The 12,125-nt window shown below is 34.7% G+C and overlaps 1 protein-coding gene across 1 annotated transcript; it reads right to left on the bottom strand.

Moving 5' to 3' along the window:
- Positions 1–2,533: 2,533 nt before the first annotated feature.
- On the bottom strand, positions 2,534–6,946 carry LOC122640049 (equilibrative nucleotide transporter 3-like). The gene is made up of 9 exons (XM_043833155.1): positions 6,717–6,946; positions 6,530–6,634; positions 6,022–6,177; positions 5,732–5,875; positions 5,518–5,623; positions 4,371–4,543; positions 4,122–4,282; positions 2,996–3,254; positions 2,534–2,863 (listed from the first exon to the last, which is right to left on the bottom strand). Exons 1-9 carry the CDS (start codon positions 6,756–6,758, stop codon positions 2,756–2,758), a joined length of 1,254 nt encoding a protein of 417 aa, XP_043689090.1. The 5' UTR covers positions 6,759–6,946; the 3' UTR covers positions 2,534–2,755.
- Between the last annotated feature and the right edge of the window lie 5,179 nt (positions 6,947–12,125).

The raw sequence follows: 12,125 nt of genomic DNA, 5'->3' as shown, positions 1-12,125 counted from the left end.
AAAAAAAACTCTTCCTCCCTCAAGGTTCCTGGTTGAGTAATCAGAACCCAGTTGGAACTGTGTTTGGGGATAAGATTGAATGATTCTAATTTTCACATCGCTTAATCAAAAACCAATTTATATTCAGGTTGGCGATTCCCAGCCTTAACACATCTGACCTGATCCTAATTGCTCCATTTCCACCCTTAGTTTAAATGAACCAGAACAACTTGACCCAGCTTCCGTAATTAGTTCGTGGAGTCTTGGTATTAGAAGAGCAAGGATTAGGCCCCCGAAGGTGCTCAAAGACTAACAGTGCATTCGTTTACATCTAGTACAAAGCCATAACTATATGATCAAGTAGACAATTCCATAACATAAATCATAAACAAAGTAGCAGGAGCTGAAAAGGACCACGTACCGAGAACAACGTTTAAATCACAAACCTCAAATTTAATTGAAGCCTCATCTCCACCGAACTCCATCATTACTGTTCAGCTTCAAACACACCCAGAAGCAAAGCGCAGGTCAGAGTTAGATGCATAATACTAGAAGTCTTTGGCAACTCTTATGAAGCAGCTTCCTCTATTTGAAAGGGGAATATTATATTGCATTGGAATATGGAGTAAAATTTGAATGGAAAATTCATATGATTAGATACTTCATTATTAATCACCATGACAATCTAAAGTCATATCAGAATCGAACTACAACAGTTGTTTGGACATCACAAAAAAGAATTTCAAGTATTCTACAAAAAAAAAAAATTTGAATCAACAGCTGAAGTTATTTCTCTTTCAGGGCGAGGGACGAAAAATTAATAAATAAATAAACTGAAAGAGAATAGAAGAGGAGAAGAAAGAAAGAAAAACTGGGTTGCAAAACCGTCCTCTGTAAATAGTAAACTTAAAACAAAGAAGAAGCTGGGTTTCTCCAGAAACTATAAATGATGCATAAATTAACAAGAAACAGAATGGATATTATCATTCAGAGAGGGGGAAAATTAAGAGGGTATAAACAACCCATTGGAGAGCAAAGAATGCGGAAAGTGACCTCTCTGGAAGGATTGGTGATGTGAGATGCTTGGATCACGTAAGTTCTTCGAACCTCTTTCTCTCTCTGAACTTAATTAACTGAGAACGGAGCAATGCCCAGAATGCTACGAAGGAAGTCAACGGAGTTTTTGTTTTTGTTTTTTTTTTTTTTTGGGTGGATAACAACGGAGCTTATTGTTTGCTCTCTGCTAGTGCTGGAAGTTAACCTTTAAATGATTAGGAATACCGGAATAAATTAGTAAGTATAAAATGCGTAGTTGCTGTGGCTTCGACCGTATTTGCAATGTTTCAGAGATTACCCCATCTCCCGGGAGAAATGAATACGTTCTTCCACATCTGAAGCTAACGTAAAGGAACATCTCACGTGCTTATTACTGTAAAAGGAAGTCAAGAAAACGGATGCTCTGTTCACCTGACCATTCAATCATATTATTGTTTCTCCTTGTTGAATAGTATAGAACTAGAGAAAAGTAGGGTTTACTTGGAACAGATGATCCCAACCAATGTGACTTCTTGAACGATCAAAAAATTGTTCAGTGGAGTTACCTTCAGTTGTGAGAACTGATACAGAGATCAGATACTTCAAAGTCACCTGAAATTTGTTTATCCATCTTGTATATAATCCTTTACATCAGAAACTAAAAAGACAGATTTCCAAATCTCTGGGTATAGTCCAAGTCTTGGAAATCCTTCGCAGTAGCAGGGCATTCCGGAATATGCTGGCGGCCACTGTGGAAAGCTAGAATCGCTAACCCACCGACCCAAAAAAGAAATAGACAGACACAAGCTCAAAATGTATCAACGGATTTCCAAGTTGGAAATGAAAAACATAATATTTGAAACCATTCCCCCCTTCCCTTCTATCTCTCTCTCTCTCTCTCGGGCATGGCAATCCCTTCTTTCAATTTTATAGAGGGACTTTATCCAACTAACCTGAATCAAACATCTACACATACTTGCAGAGTTGCAGGAGAGAAATTTTAATGCAGAAGAGTACAATGCTGAAACCAGATTAATGGAGCTTGGATAAGGCTTGCTTTTGTTAGAAACTTCTTGTCTCTGATCTCTCTCACATGGATATAGGCTATATGATGAAAAGGTTTTAAGTTTTAATCACCCAATAACACATTACTTTACTGTGGTGAGTGTGGATCCATAACTTCGTGAAATCAGCTCATTGTAGATAGCTTAGCTACCTCATGGCAATGGAACTATGGGTTCATATTCAACCGAGGTACTGAATCCACTGGTCATTCCCTGCCTTCCAAATCTTTTACATGGGGTCGAAATGATGGGCAAATTGATAGACCTGTCTGCTGCTAATCACATGATAGTTAAGACACAGGTGATTTTGATGTGGTTTTGAAGTGTAGATGAATTGGAAATCGAAGTAGCTAAAATCAATTGATCTTTCCAATACTAGCTCTTTACTTTGATAAATTGAAGCATTCAAATACATTCATCAGAAAAATGATAACAAGGAAAGTGAAACCGAGCTGTTGGTGTGGAAATGCCATTGTCTTCACATTATTCATGTACACTGAACATGACTGGAGCATCCAGTTTCCATCAAGTATGTTGTCAAGGATTTGCTGCAGCTAATTACATCTTACAAGCTTCGATTTCATTTCATGGAACGATGAATCTCCTAATTTTGGACAAACAAACTTCCTTCTTTGAGAGAAGTTGCTCCAATTTGGGGTTTCAAAATTCATATCATCTTACCAACTTTTGCCTATGAGCCACAACCAATCAAGGGTTACCCCTGCAAATATGCCTCCAAGAAGAAATAATACAAGCAAATTCCCCAAGGCATTTTGCTCCGGTCCCTACAAAACCAGAATCCCATAAGTTTCTATACAAGTTAAGAATCATTTAAACTTGTTTGTTTTTCTCTTTTCTTCATAAACAGATTGTTTTGGAACATAAAATTTGTCAAGGTTATACATAGAGTAACCAACCTTGTAACCTTTGGGTGCTGCAGTCATGACACAAACAGTGAGGTAACCATTGGACAATCCCAAAAGGGATGTCAACATGAGCATCCAACCTTGACCTGCATATTTGGTTGTAAAGTAGAATGCTGGAATGAATGAGAAACGAAAAAGACTCGCAATCATTAAGCCCTTTCGTGACTCCAACATTAGGCCTTTTATGAGGGGGACATATCTTCCAACCAGATCCCACACATTATACATTGCAATCAGAACAACTACATACCTGAAAAAGGCCAAAAGGAATCAATGAGTTGCATGGAAAAATAAAGAAAATCTTATGCATAATAAGAGAAATAGTTTCTCTTTGGTCTATCATATAGCATGTTTAAATTGTTTTATACCTGTGGGTCAGTGGTTAAGATTTTGTTTCCTATGTTTTTACCTTTTTCAGATAAAATTGTAGTGGGACTAAAGCTGATCTAGTTTCATCAACTGTAATATGATTCAGATGGTCAAAAGTTGTTTGGTTTCTTGACTCAGTAAACGATCATTGAGTGAAGCGTAGTTCAATGTATCAGTAAACCTTAATGCCAAACGGTCAGTGGTTTTGGTAGTCTGAAGACTGAACGATGTTTTTAGCTGATCAGGTTTTCTGACTTTTTAGCTGATTGCCATTAGGAGAGGAAAGATCAAGAAGGTCTAGGTTGAAACTTGAAAGCTCCACAAAATACCATGGGATCAAAGTGGACAAGAATTGTTTTAGTATGACACAATTTCTTTCCAATGAGGCTAATAGTGTCATTTCACATGTGATACTCGAAAAATGTCCATTACACCGACACCTTTTAATAATGAAATAATGATGTCATTTTCAAATTATTTTTGAAACTTATATACCCTGAAATACACCTAAGAGGTGTCATTCAGACACTCCCTTTTTAAAATCGATAGAAAAACTTTATTCTGAAATATACTCTAATATGAGAATAAAAATGGTTCTGATGATGAAACCATTCTCCCATAATCTCACAATGCTGGATTTGGGAGTTGAACATGTATATATCTATAGTTATTGTCACTGAGAAAATAAGAAATAAGAAGATTGCTTTAAAAAAGAGACTGAAAAATAAATAAATAATCAAGCAGTTACCATGAACCCAAGCTATGAGAACCACTATCTTCAGATAAGAATCCCGGGAAAATTGACAATGTCAGCACATATATCAGAAAGAGGTCAATTAAATAATCTATGCTCTGAAAAATCAACTCTTTATTTGTCAGACGATCTAGTAGTTTTGGATCTTCTTCATCCTGTCAGAATTCCAAAATCATATCAGCAGATTGACACTCTCGCGAGATTATTATGTCCTATACACATTAAATGAAGAAGGGGATATACCTGGCTTGGTATTGTTTGAATGCCACCAGCAGCAAGGTCAGCTGCAACAGTTTTTGATCCCTCTGAGGCTGCCTTTGCACGATAATACTTCACAATTGACAGTTTGGGAAAGATGAATGCATAAATAAGAACACATAGCAGCTCCGCAAATGATGTGACGGCAAAGAAAATAACTGCAGTGAATGGTAATGTAAAAACGTTCATTAATAATCTTTCATAAATTTCAGACAAAGGAGAAGGATTTCACTTCAGATGTGACAAAGAATGAAACCAGACTATTTTATTAGGAGAACTTAATCACTAGAGTCACTGTCAGTCATATGTATCATTTACTATTTATCATTCTGTGATCAAAGACATATCGCTTCATCACTGAATGAACTCTTCCAGAAGAAGATTTAGTATAAAAGCATCGCTATGAAACAAAGTCTTGATGGATTCTAAATTATTCAATGGTACTTAATCCTGGGCAGATGATGCAACGCAGCTTAACTGGTATATAAGAAAATCCCAAACAGTGGTCTCACTAAGAAAATATCAGTTGAACAGACCAACATATACTGATGAAATGTGTTACAAGTTTATAAAGCATCATATTGACTCGACAAAAATAATAGGCAATGTCTTTTCAATAAGAGGGAAAAAAGTATTTGGTTTTCCTTCAAGAGTAATTATGCTAACCAAGTTGAAGTCGCTGATTTGGGCACATAATATTGTCAATAAACAGAGCAGTGGCATACCCCACCTCCCAAGTAATGTAAAAACTAAAATCATTAGATAGTAGCTCTTTCTTCACTATATCAGAAACAAAGTATGCTGAAACAAGTACAGGTTGCACCCTAAATAAAGTACAGGAAGTGATCAATGCTAATTTAGTTTAGGAAACTGAAGGGAATGTTAGTAAAACCGATTCAAAAGATTAAAAACTATTGTTTCTTGAGTCAGTAGTACTCAAAATTATAACCATAAGTCCATAACAATGATTATTAGTACAAATGTTCTTTGTTTCTCTGTTCAAAGAAATTTACTGCCTACTCTTACCTTGTCTGTGATCTATAGATTGAATTTATTCTTGATAACATTGATATATATGTTATGATTCTGATCAAAGTATTTTATCCCTAAGAATAAGAGGTAAGATACATACTAGCTCCTTTACGAAGACCGTCGTTAGAATTTGCGAAGGCAGCTTTTGTAATTAGCCTCAAAGCAGAGGTTAGAGCCCCAGATGCAGCCAGCCCAGCAAAGAAAGACTGCATGATTCACAACAATAGAAGATTGAAAATCTACCAATATGATTCAACATATTCCTATTAAAAGAAAAAACTTATTACGAAAAATGCAAACTGCTAGCCACCTACTTGGACCATCTCAGGAGGCATTAAAGAGAGATCTCCAACCATTCCACCCTGACAAAAAGCATCAGCAACTCCAAAGCAAGCACTAATTACACATATACCAACATAAGGTCCAACTCCACCCTTCCCAGATGTAGCCAGATTCACCTATAACAAAATCAGAAAAAAGGATGAACCATAGGGCCTGGAAAAAGGAAAAAGTGTAAGAATGATCAAGTAGGAATTATCAAAAGCAGCTCTTACAATTCAACAATATAGCAGGGGATGCAATAAACATTAAAGGGAGTACTTACAACTAGAACCATAAAAGAACTAACGAAGAAAAGGCTATATCCAAATAAGTTCCGTTTTCTTGTATTGAGCTTTGCTTCATGGTATGAAAGTATTGAAATTGTTACAAATGCAAAAGGTTGATACACGAGTGTGAGTACTCTTGAAGGGTGGTATGTCTGCACATAGAAAGAAAGCAGAAGGCCAAAAGTTTGTTAGATACACAACAATTAAGAAACATACAACAACATAATTTTAGAATAAGTATGTCCATTAAGCTAAATGAACCACCATTTTCTCCTCCTTCCTTGTACTAGAGCATTAACTGAATGATCAACTCACAAAACAACCCATTGACATCTGTCTTTATGTTCAATAGGGCATAAATACAATTTAGTAGCAGATAATAAATAACAGAAATAGGTCTTTGTGCATTGATTCTCTTTATGTTTAGATGGCCACCATAGGATAAAGCACGTATCACAAAGCATATACTATGAAGAGATTACAGTGAGGGGGACGAATATGTACCGGAAACACCACCATATAATAATCTCCTATCGTTAGCATACTGTTCCATGAGAGAAGGCTCCCAAATCCAAGAACCCAACATAGTACCACTGCAGCATATTTTCCCTGAAAATCATAGCAAATTGGTATTAAATTTCTTCAGAGAACATACAATAAATTAAAAACTTCATAAATTAAACTCATATACCTTAAGCTTGTCTGGAGCATCATTTCCACCAAGTGTAGACATAGTTGGTCCCCTTTGATAGCTCCTACAAACAATGGTCAAATCTAAATTAGCCCACTTAATACTATAAATTGTCGGCAACTCCTATAAAGCAGCTATCTTAACTCTAGAAAGGAGATGAGACCATGCTTCAGAGTTCCAAAAAAAACAAACAGAGTAAACAGTATACGAGAATAATTCTTTACTGTCATGGTGATGAGGCTTCAAAGAAACTACACACTATCATCCCTCTAAAATAGAGGCCTACCACACATGTATTGCATCAAAATGTGAAGATATCCTCTGTCGAGTACAGTCTAGATCAAAGAAACTAATACTATACTTATACTGCAAAAGAACATTTTTTGGAGAGAATATTTGATAAAATGAGATTTGCAGAAAAAAATTCATAACTAAATTCCTTATTGAAACTACCAAATTAGCAGACATTTGAGCAAAAAGAGAAGAAATAATTCAACAACATAAGGAACTCAAACTTCTACATAGAAAATCATACATACTATCAACCACATGAATTCCAATCCTAAAAGAAGGGGGAGAACTGCTTCAATTAACAATACAGATTAAAATAAACTCACAGCTTATCCAAAACCCAAATCCTCAATACTCTATCAGGAAACTCAACTCTTCCCCCCCCCCCCCTGGACTTTTTTCTCCCTCCACACATGACAAACAAAAGGAGCCCTATATCAAGACAAAAATACAAAGCAAAAACAATATAAAAGGAGAATATGGAGAGAAGAAAGGTTATCTGTCAAGTATAGTCTAGATCAAAGAACCCAATTCGTAAAATTAAGAGTTGTATACTTCTAGTCAAGGAACCCATACAACCTTTGATATTATGGAACGAACTACACATCATCACTAATCTGAATCAGAAACCTACTATACTTATACTGCAAAAGAAAAGCTTTCAAGAGAGAGTATTTGATAAAATGGAATCTGCTTTCCTTAATAGAAAATCTCTGTGAAAATAAAGCAAAAACAATGTAAGACGAGAATAGGGAGCTACGAAAACCCATTATATCAAAAGCTATAATTGTACATCTAAAGTTATGAGATGAAGATAGATTGGTGGGTGAAACCTTATCCTGTGAAAAAGTAAGAGAGAAAAAGATGAACATACGAGATTCTTGGTTTCTATGGATTCTGAATCTCTCTGTATTACAATCCCAAAAGACTTGGGGATTGGGTTTAGATGAGGTTGTCGTGTCGTTAAATTTATAGCAGTCTTGCTCTACCCTTCTCCCATTGATATTTTTGTCCTTCACTTTCAGGAATCCCAGATTCCAAAGATGAAAATAATTCCCATATGATAGCTGGAGCCAGTAGCAGAACAGAAGAAGAGTTTTACGCTGGAAAAAGAAAACTAAATTATTGATCGTTGACCATTTATAAAATAATTAAAATATTCTGACCCGTTGGATTGGGATCTAACTGAAATTGATAACTAGACACAAGAGTATCCCAATTTTCTTTGAAGCCACATTGCTTTTTAATGGATTGGATTTCCAACGTTTGACTAAAAGTAAAATCTTTTTAGGGAAAGGATAAGAATCCTTTATTAGCTTACACGTTAGAGGTCTTACATTTGGAAAGCAAACAAGCCCCAAGATTCTCTTTTTTCAGCCCATATATTATGAGATTAAGGATGTAAACGGATTAGATTCGGCTTGCATAGTGTTATATTCGTATCCGCATTTAATAGCTATCAGATGGATTTGGATAGTGCTAAATGGATACGGATCGAATATTTTATTCGTTTGCATGTAAATATAGTTTTTCGAATAACTATAGCCTATTTGTATCCGCATTCATTTAGCTTTCGAACGAATTTGAATAGTATTAAACAGATACGAAAACGGATTTTAGCTATTCATTTACACACCCTATCTGAGATATCTTTATAAAGATTGTAAGACTACATTTGGATGCTCGTAAAAGTATAAATAACGAGCAAAGTCGGGCCCGTGTCTAAAGTCTGAACTCCCAAACAAACACAACCTGAAACGAAAACAATTTACGAAAACAAAGTCAGAAATAGTGGGGTCAAACGGTCGATCCGATTTTACTACAACAAAAATAATTTACAGAAAGCGAAGCCAAAAATAGGGGTGACAAAGGATCATTTTAGTTTTATTTCGATTGTTTGGTATGGTGTAAGATGGCTAAAAAAAACCATTCTTTATTGAACCCAAGGGCAAATACGTCTGATACAAGCCAGTCTATATTGGTAACGGATGATTGTTGGTGAAGATCGATTCCGTATCAGATATCGGTTCCTAAATCCCTGCTTATTGATTTATTATTGGTCCATTGTTGCTTTTTGCATGTAAAAGATGTAAAAAATAATCAATTTTTCGATTTCAATCCAAACGATCAATTGTGATTGGTCTTATCGATCGAGCCAACCAATTTTGGTCTTTCATTTGAATATGAAATCCAATCCTGAAAATACAACATCTCACTTCCTTCAATGCCTTTGTCACTTGTGCTATTTCAATGGATTATGGCTAAATGTTCACTATTATTTTTCAAATAATAACTTTCTAAAAACCAAAATCAATATCAAATTGATAAAGAGAACAATCAATCGATTCGATTTGATTCGATTCAATTCAATTGATTCTGATCGGTTCACTCGATCCGGTCTGGGGTGGGGTGATCCAGTTAAAGTAAATGTATTTTGACGGATACATATAACCTAAAACCTCAATTTAAAACTTAAAAAATAAATTAATAAATGCTAATAAGGTGATAAAGTTGTGATTGTGTGAATGCAATTAAATAATAACAATAGCTTTCAAAGTTTCAATGTATGAGGAGTTTGACAAGTAATTAACGTGTATCATGCACCAAGAAGAATCTTATGAGTTTGCTTCTTTTGACCTGTAGACTATTCATTTTCGAACCCTCCAATTTGGTTACGAAAGCCTAAGGAATCAAATTTTATATAGAAAAAGCCTTTTCTAGTGGGGTTTTGCTAACCTCACATGTCACCACCTACTTATCTATCTCAATATAAATCACATGGGATTAAATTATTAATCTCATAAAAATTATGGAGAATTAAAAATATAAATTATTTTAACTGTGACTTTGTGTATAACAGTATATAAACATAGGGGCGTTGTTTTCTGTGCCGCAGCACAGCTTGCGTCCAGGCACATGGGGGTGGGCACAATGACCACCCTCCCCCTCGCATAGGCTATCAATGTGCTTGGGCGCAGGCTGCACTGCGGTACAAAGAACATTCTCCGATAAACATATTAGATTTTGGAAATCTGAACTTATCATATTTCGAATTACACTCAATTCAAATCCATCATCCTCTCCGTTGACCTAAATATCCCCATAACCCAATCTACATTATTTGTGGTTGGTAACACCTACCCCTGTTCTTACTTTAAAAAATGATTATAAAACATATTTACCCATTGACTATTTGCATTAATTTGGTTTAAAAACAAGAATCGAGTTTTCCTTCATCCAGGGCTTTTGGCAAATGGTCGATAGTACCCTCATTGTTGCACGATATCTTCTCGATTAACACCATTCGAAGACCTCGGCCGATGGATTTTCCCTTGACCAATCCCTTGATTGTGGGTGAAGGAAAATTGGGTCATTTATCAAATATATGTAATATTAATATTTAAAAAAAAATAAATAGAAATAAAAAAGCTAGCTCCCACAAGGAAAAAAAAATAAAATAAAAATAAAATAATCTATCCCCATAAGAAAAAAATAAAATAAGATATAGAAAAAAGCAAGCTCCCATAAGGTGATCGCCAAATCCATTCCTTGTTGAGATTATTGATTCATTATGGTTCTATTGTTAATGTTATGCGTCTTGCGTTAGATGAGCAATGGCAATGACAATTATGAACAATTTCCATGCCTACAAACAAGAAATGTGAGAAATATGTCTAATTTGATTTAATATAAAAGGTTGTATTGTCTCGAGATAACGCAAGTTAACACAAGTCAATCCATGAAAATGAAGTTTTCTGTACATAAAATACTCTCAAAGGGAAATGAAAAATTGACCCTCAACAAGTGGAAGAAACCAATGTCCAACAAAAGATTTTTCTTATTTTATTAAAAATGAGTCAAATATTTCAATTTTAAACAATCAACAACGAAGGATGAATCATTGGCAAGTCGGAGAAACCTTTATCAATTTGTAATATATATATTTTTTTAAAATTCATAAACATGAAGTCAAATATTTCAATTTCAAGTTAATTAATAAGAAAAAAAAAAAAAAGTATGTCTTTCACAAGCAAACAATGAAATCTCTCTTATTCGAAAGATTTTCATTTAAAAAAATTTGACATGTAAAATTCTACATGTTGAAAAGTGTTTTAATGTTTTTTTTTTTTAATAAAAAAATTATAAAATATTTTTTCAACATATAAAATTTTACATTTATGAAGTAAAATTTACCAAGAAAAAAATTTCAAGTAAAATTTTATGCCGAAACAAAGGAAACCTAAGTAGTTAATTGACGTCCACAAAATTTCTATGTTATTTGACTTGCTTCATTTCAGGAAACGAAGAAGGGGGGTTGGAATGGACTCTAATGGAGAGAGCCCACATACACTACCCTTAGAGAGGGTAAGGCTTTGTTTGCCTGGACAGAGAAAATGTTGCATGCCTTGGATTTTATGTTTTTAATAAATATGTCTTACTTTCGTGTCTCTTATCCTCCTAACATAAGAAGAGAAGAAAGGGCTCCTCCACTTTCCAGATTTTTAATCAATCCAAACAACACATGTGAACTTGAATCTTCCCCTTATTTAACATGCTTTTTTGATGGCAAACAAAAAAAAAATATTTTATACTAATCAAACAAATTTATATCCACATCTACTTTATAAGTACCTTTATAGTTGTTACTTGTTAGACATTGCTTTATTAGCCACTCTATGTACAAAAGTGAGCATTCTTATCCTTTTTCTTAATACAAACAATATCAACATCATTCCTTAAAGAAGAAGCATCATGACTAAAGAAAAGAGATCTCTCATGGCCAGCCTACTTGAGTTGCCTGGGAGAGCCGTGTCACAAGGTTTTGACAATCTATCCAAACTTCTAAGCACGTTCATCCTTTTCTTCGTTCTCTACAGGCTCTGTTGCAATTCCCTGGCTTATGGAACTTGAGTGTATTCTAAAAATCCATGATCCATATAAGTCACAACAAATTGAGAGTTAAATGGAAAGATGACTGGGTTTACCAAGTTACGAGACAACCAAAATATGATAAAATGTAATTGTAGCCACAAATACAATTACTTGTTGGGCTGTATAAATTCTTTCAAAATGGCAAGCAAAAACTTGGCCATAGAGAGGGTGTCTAACTCTTTATTT

This window comes from Telopea speciosissima, chromosome 9 (assembly GCF_018873765.1).
Source record: "Telopea speciosissima isolate NSW1024214 ecotype Mountain lineage chromosome 9, Tspe_v1, whole genome shotgun sequence".
NCBI classification, from domain to species: Eukaryota; Viridiplantae; Streptophyta; class Magnoliopsida; order Proteales; family Proteaceae; genus Telopea; species Telopea speciosissima.
This window is presented reverse-complemented; position numbering and strand designations above follow the sequence as displayed.

Excerpts from the sequence above, each read along its gene's own strand:
- LOC122640049 (XM_043833155.1), bottom strand. The coding sequence starts at position 6,758 with ATGTCTACACTTGGTGGAAATGATGCTCCAGACAAGCTTAAG. Across the intron at positions 5,876-6,021 it reads GTTCTTTTATGGTTCTAGTT|GTGAATCTGGCTACATCTGG; the intron begins GTAAGTACTCCC and ends ATTTTGTTATAG. Across the intron at positions 3,255-4,121 it reads TCTCATAGCTTGGGTTCATG|GTATGTAGTTGTTCTGATTG; the intron begins GTAACTGCTTGA and ends GGCCTTTTTCAG.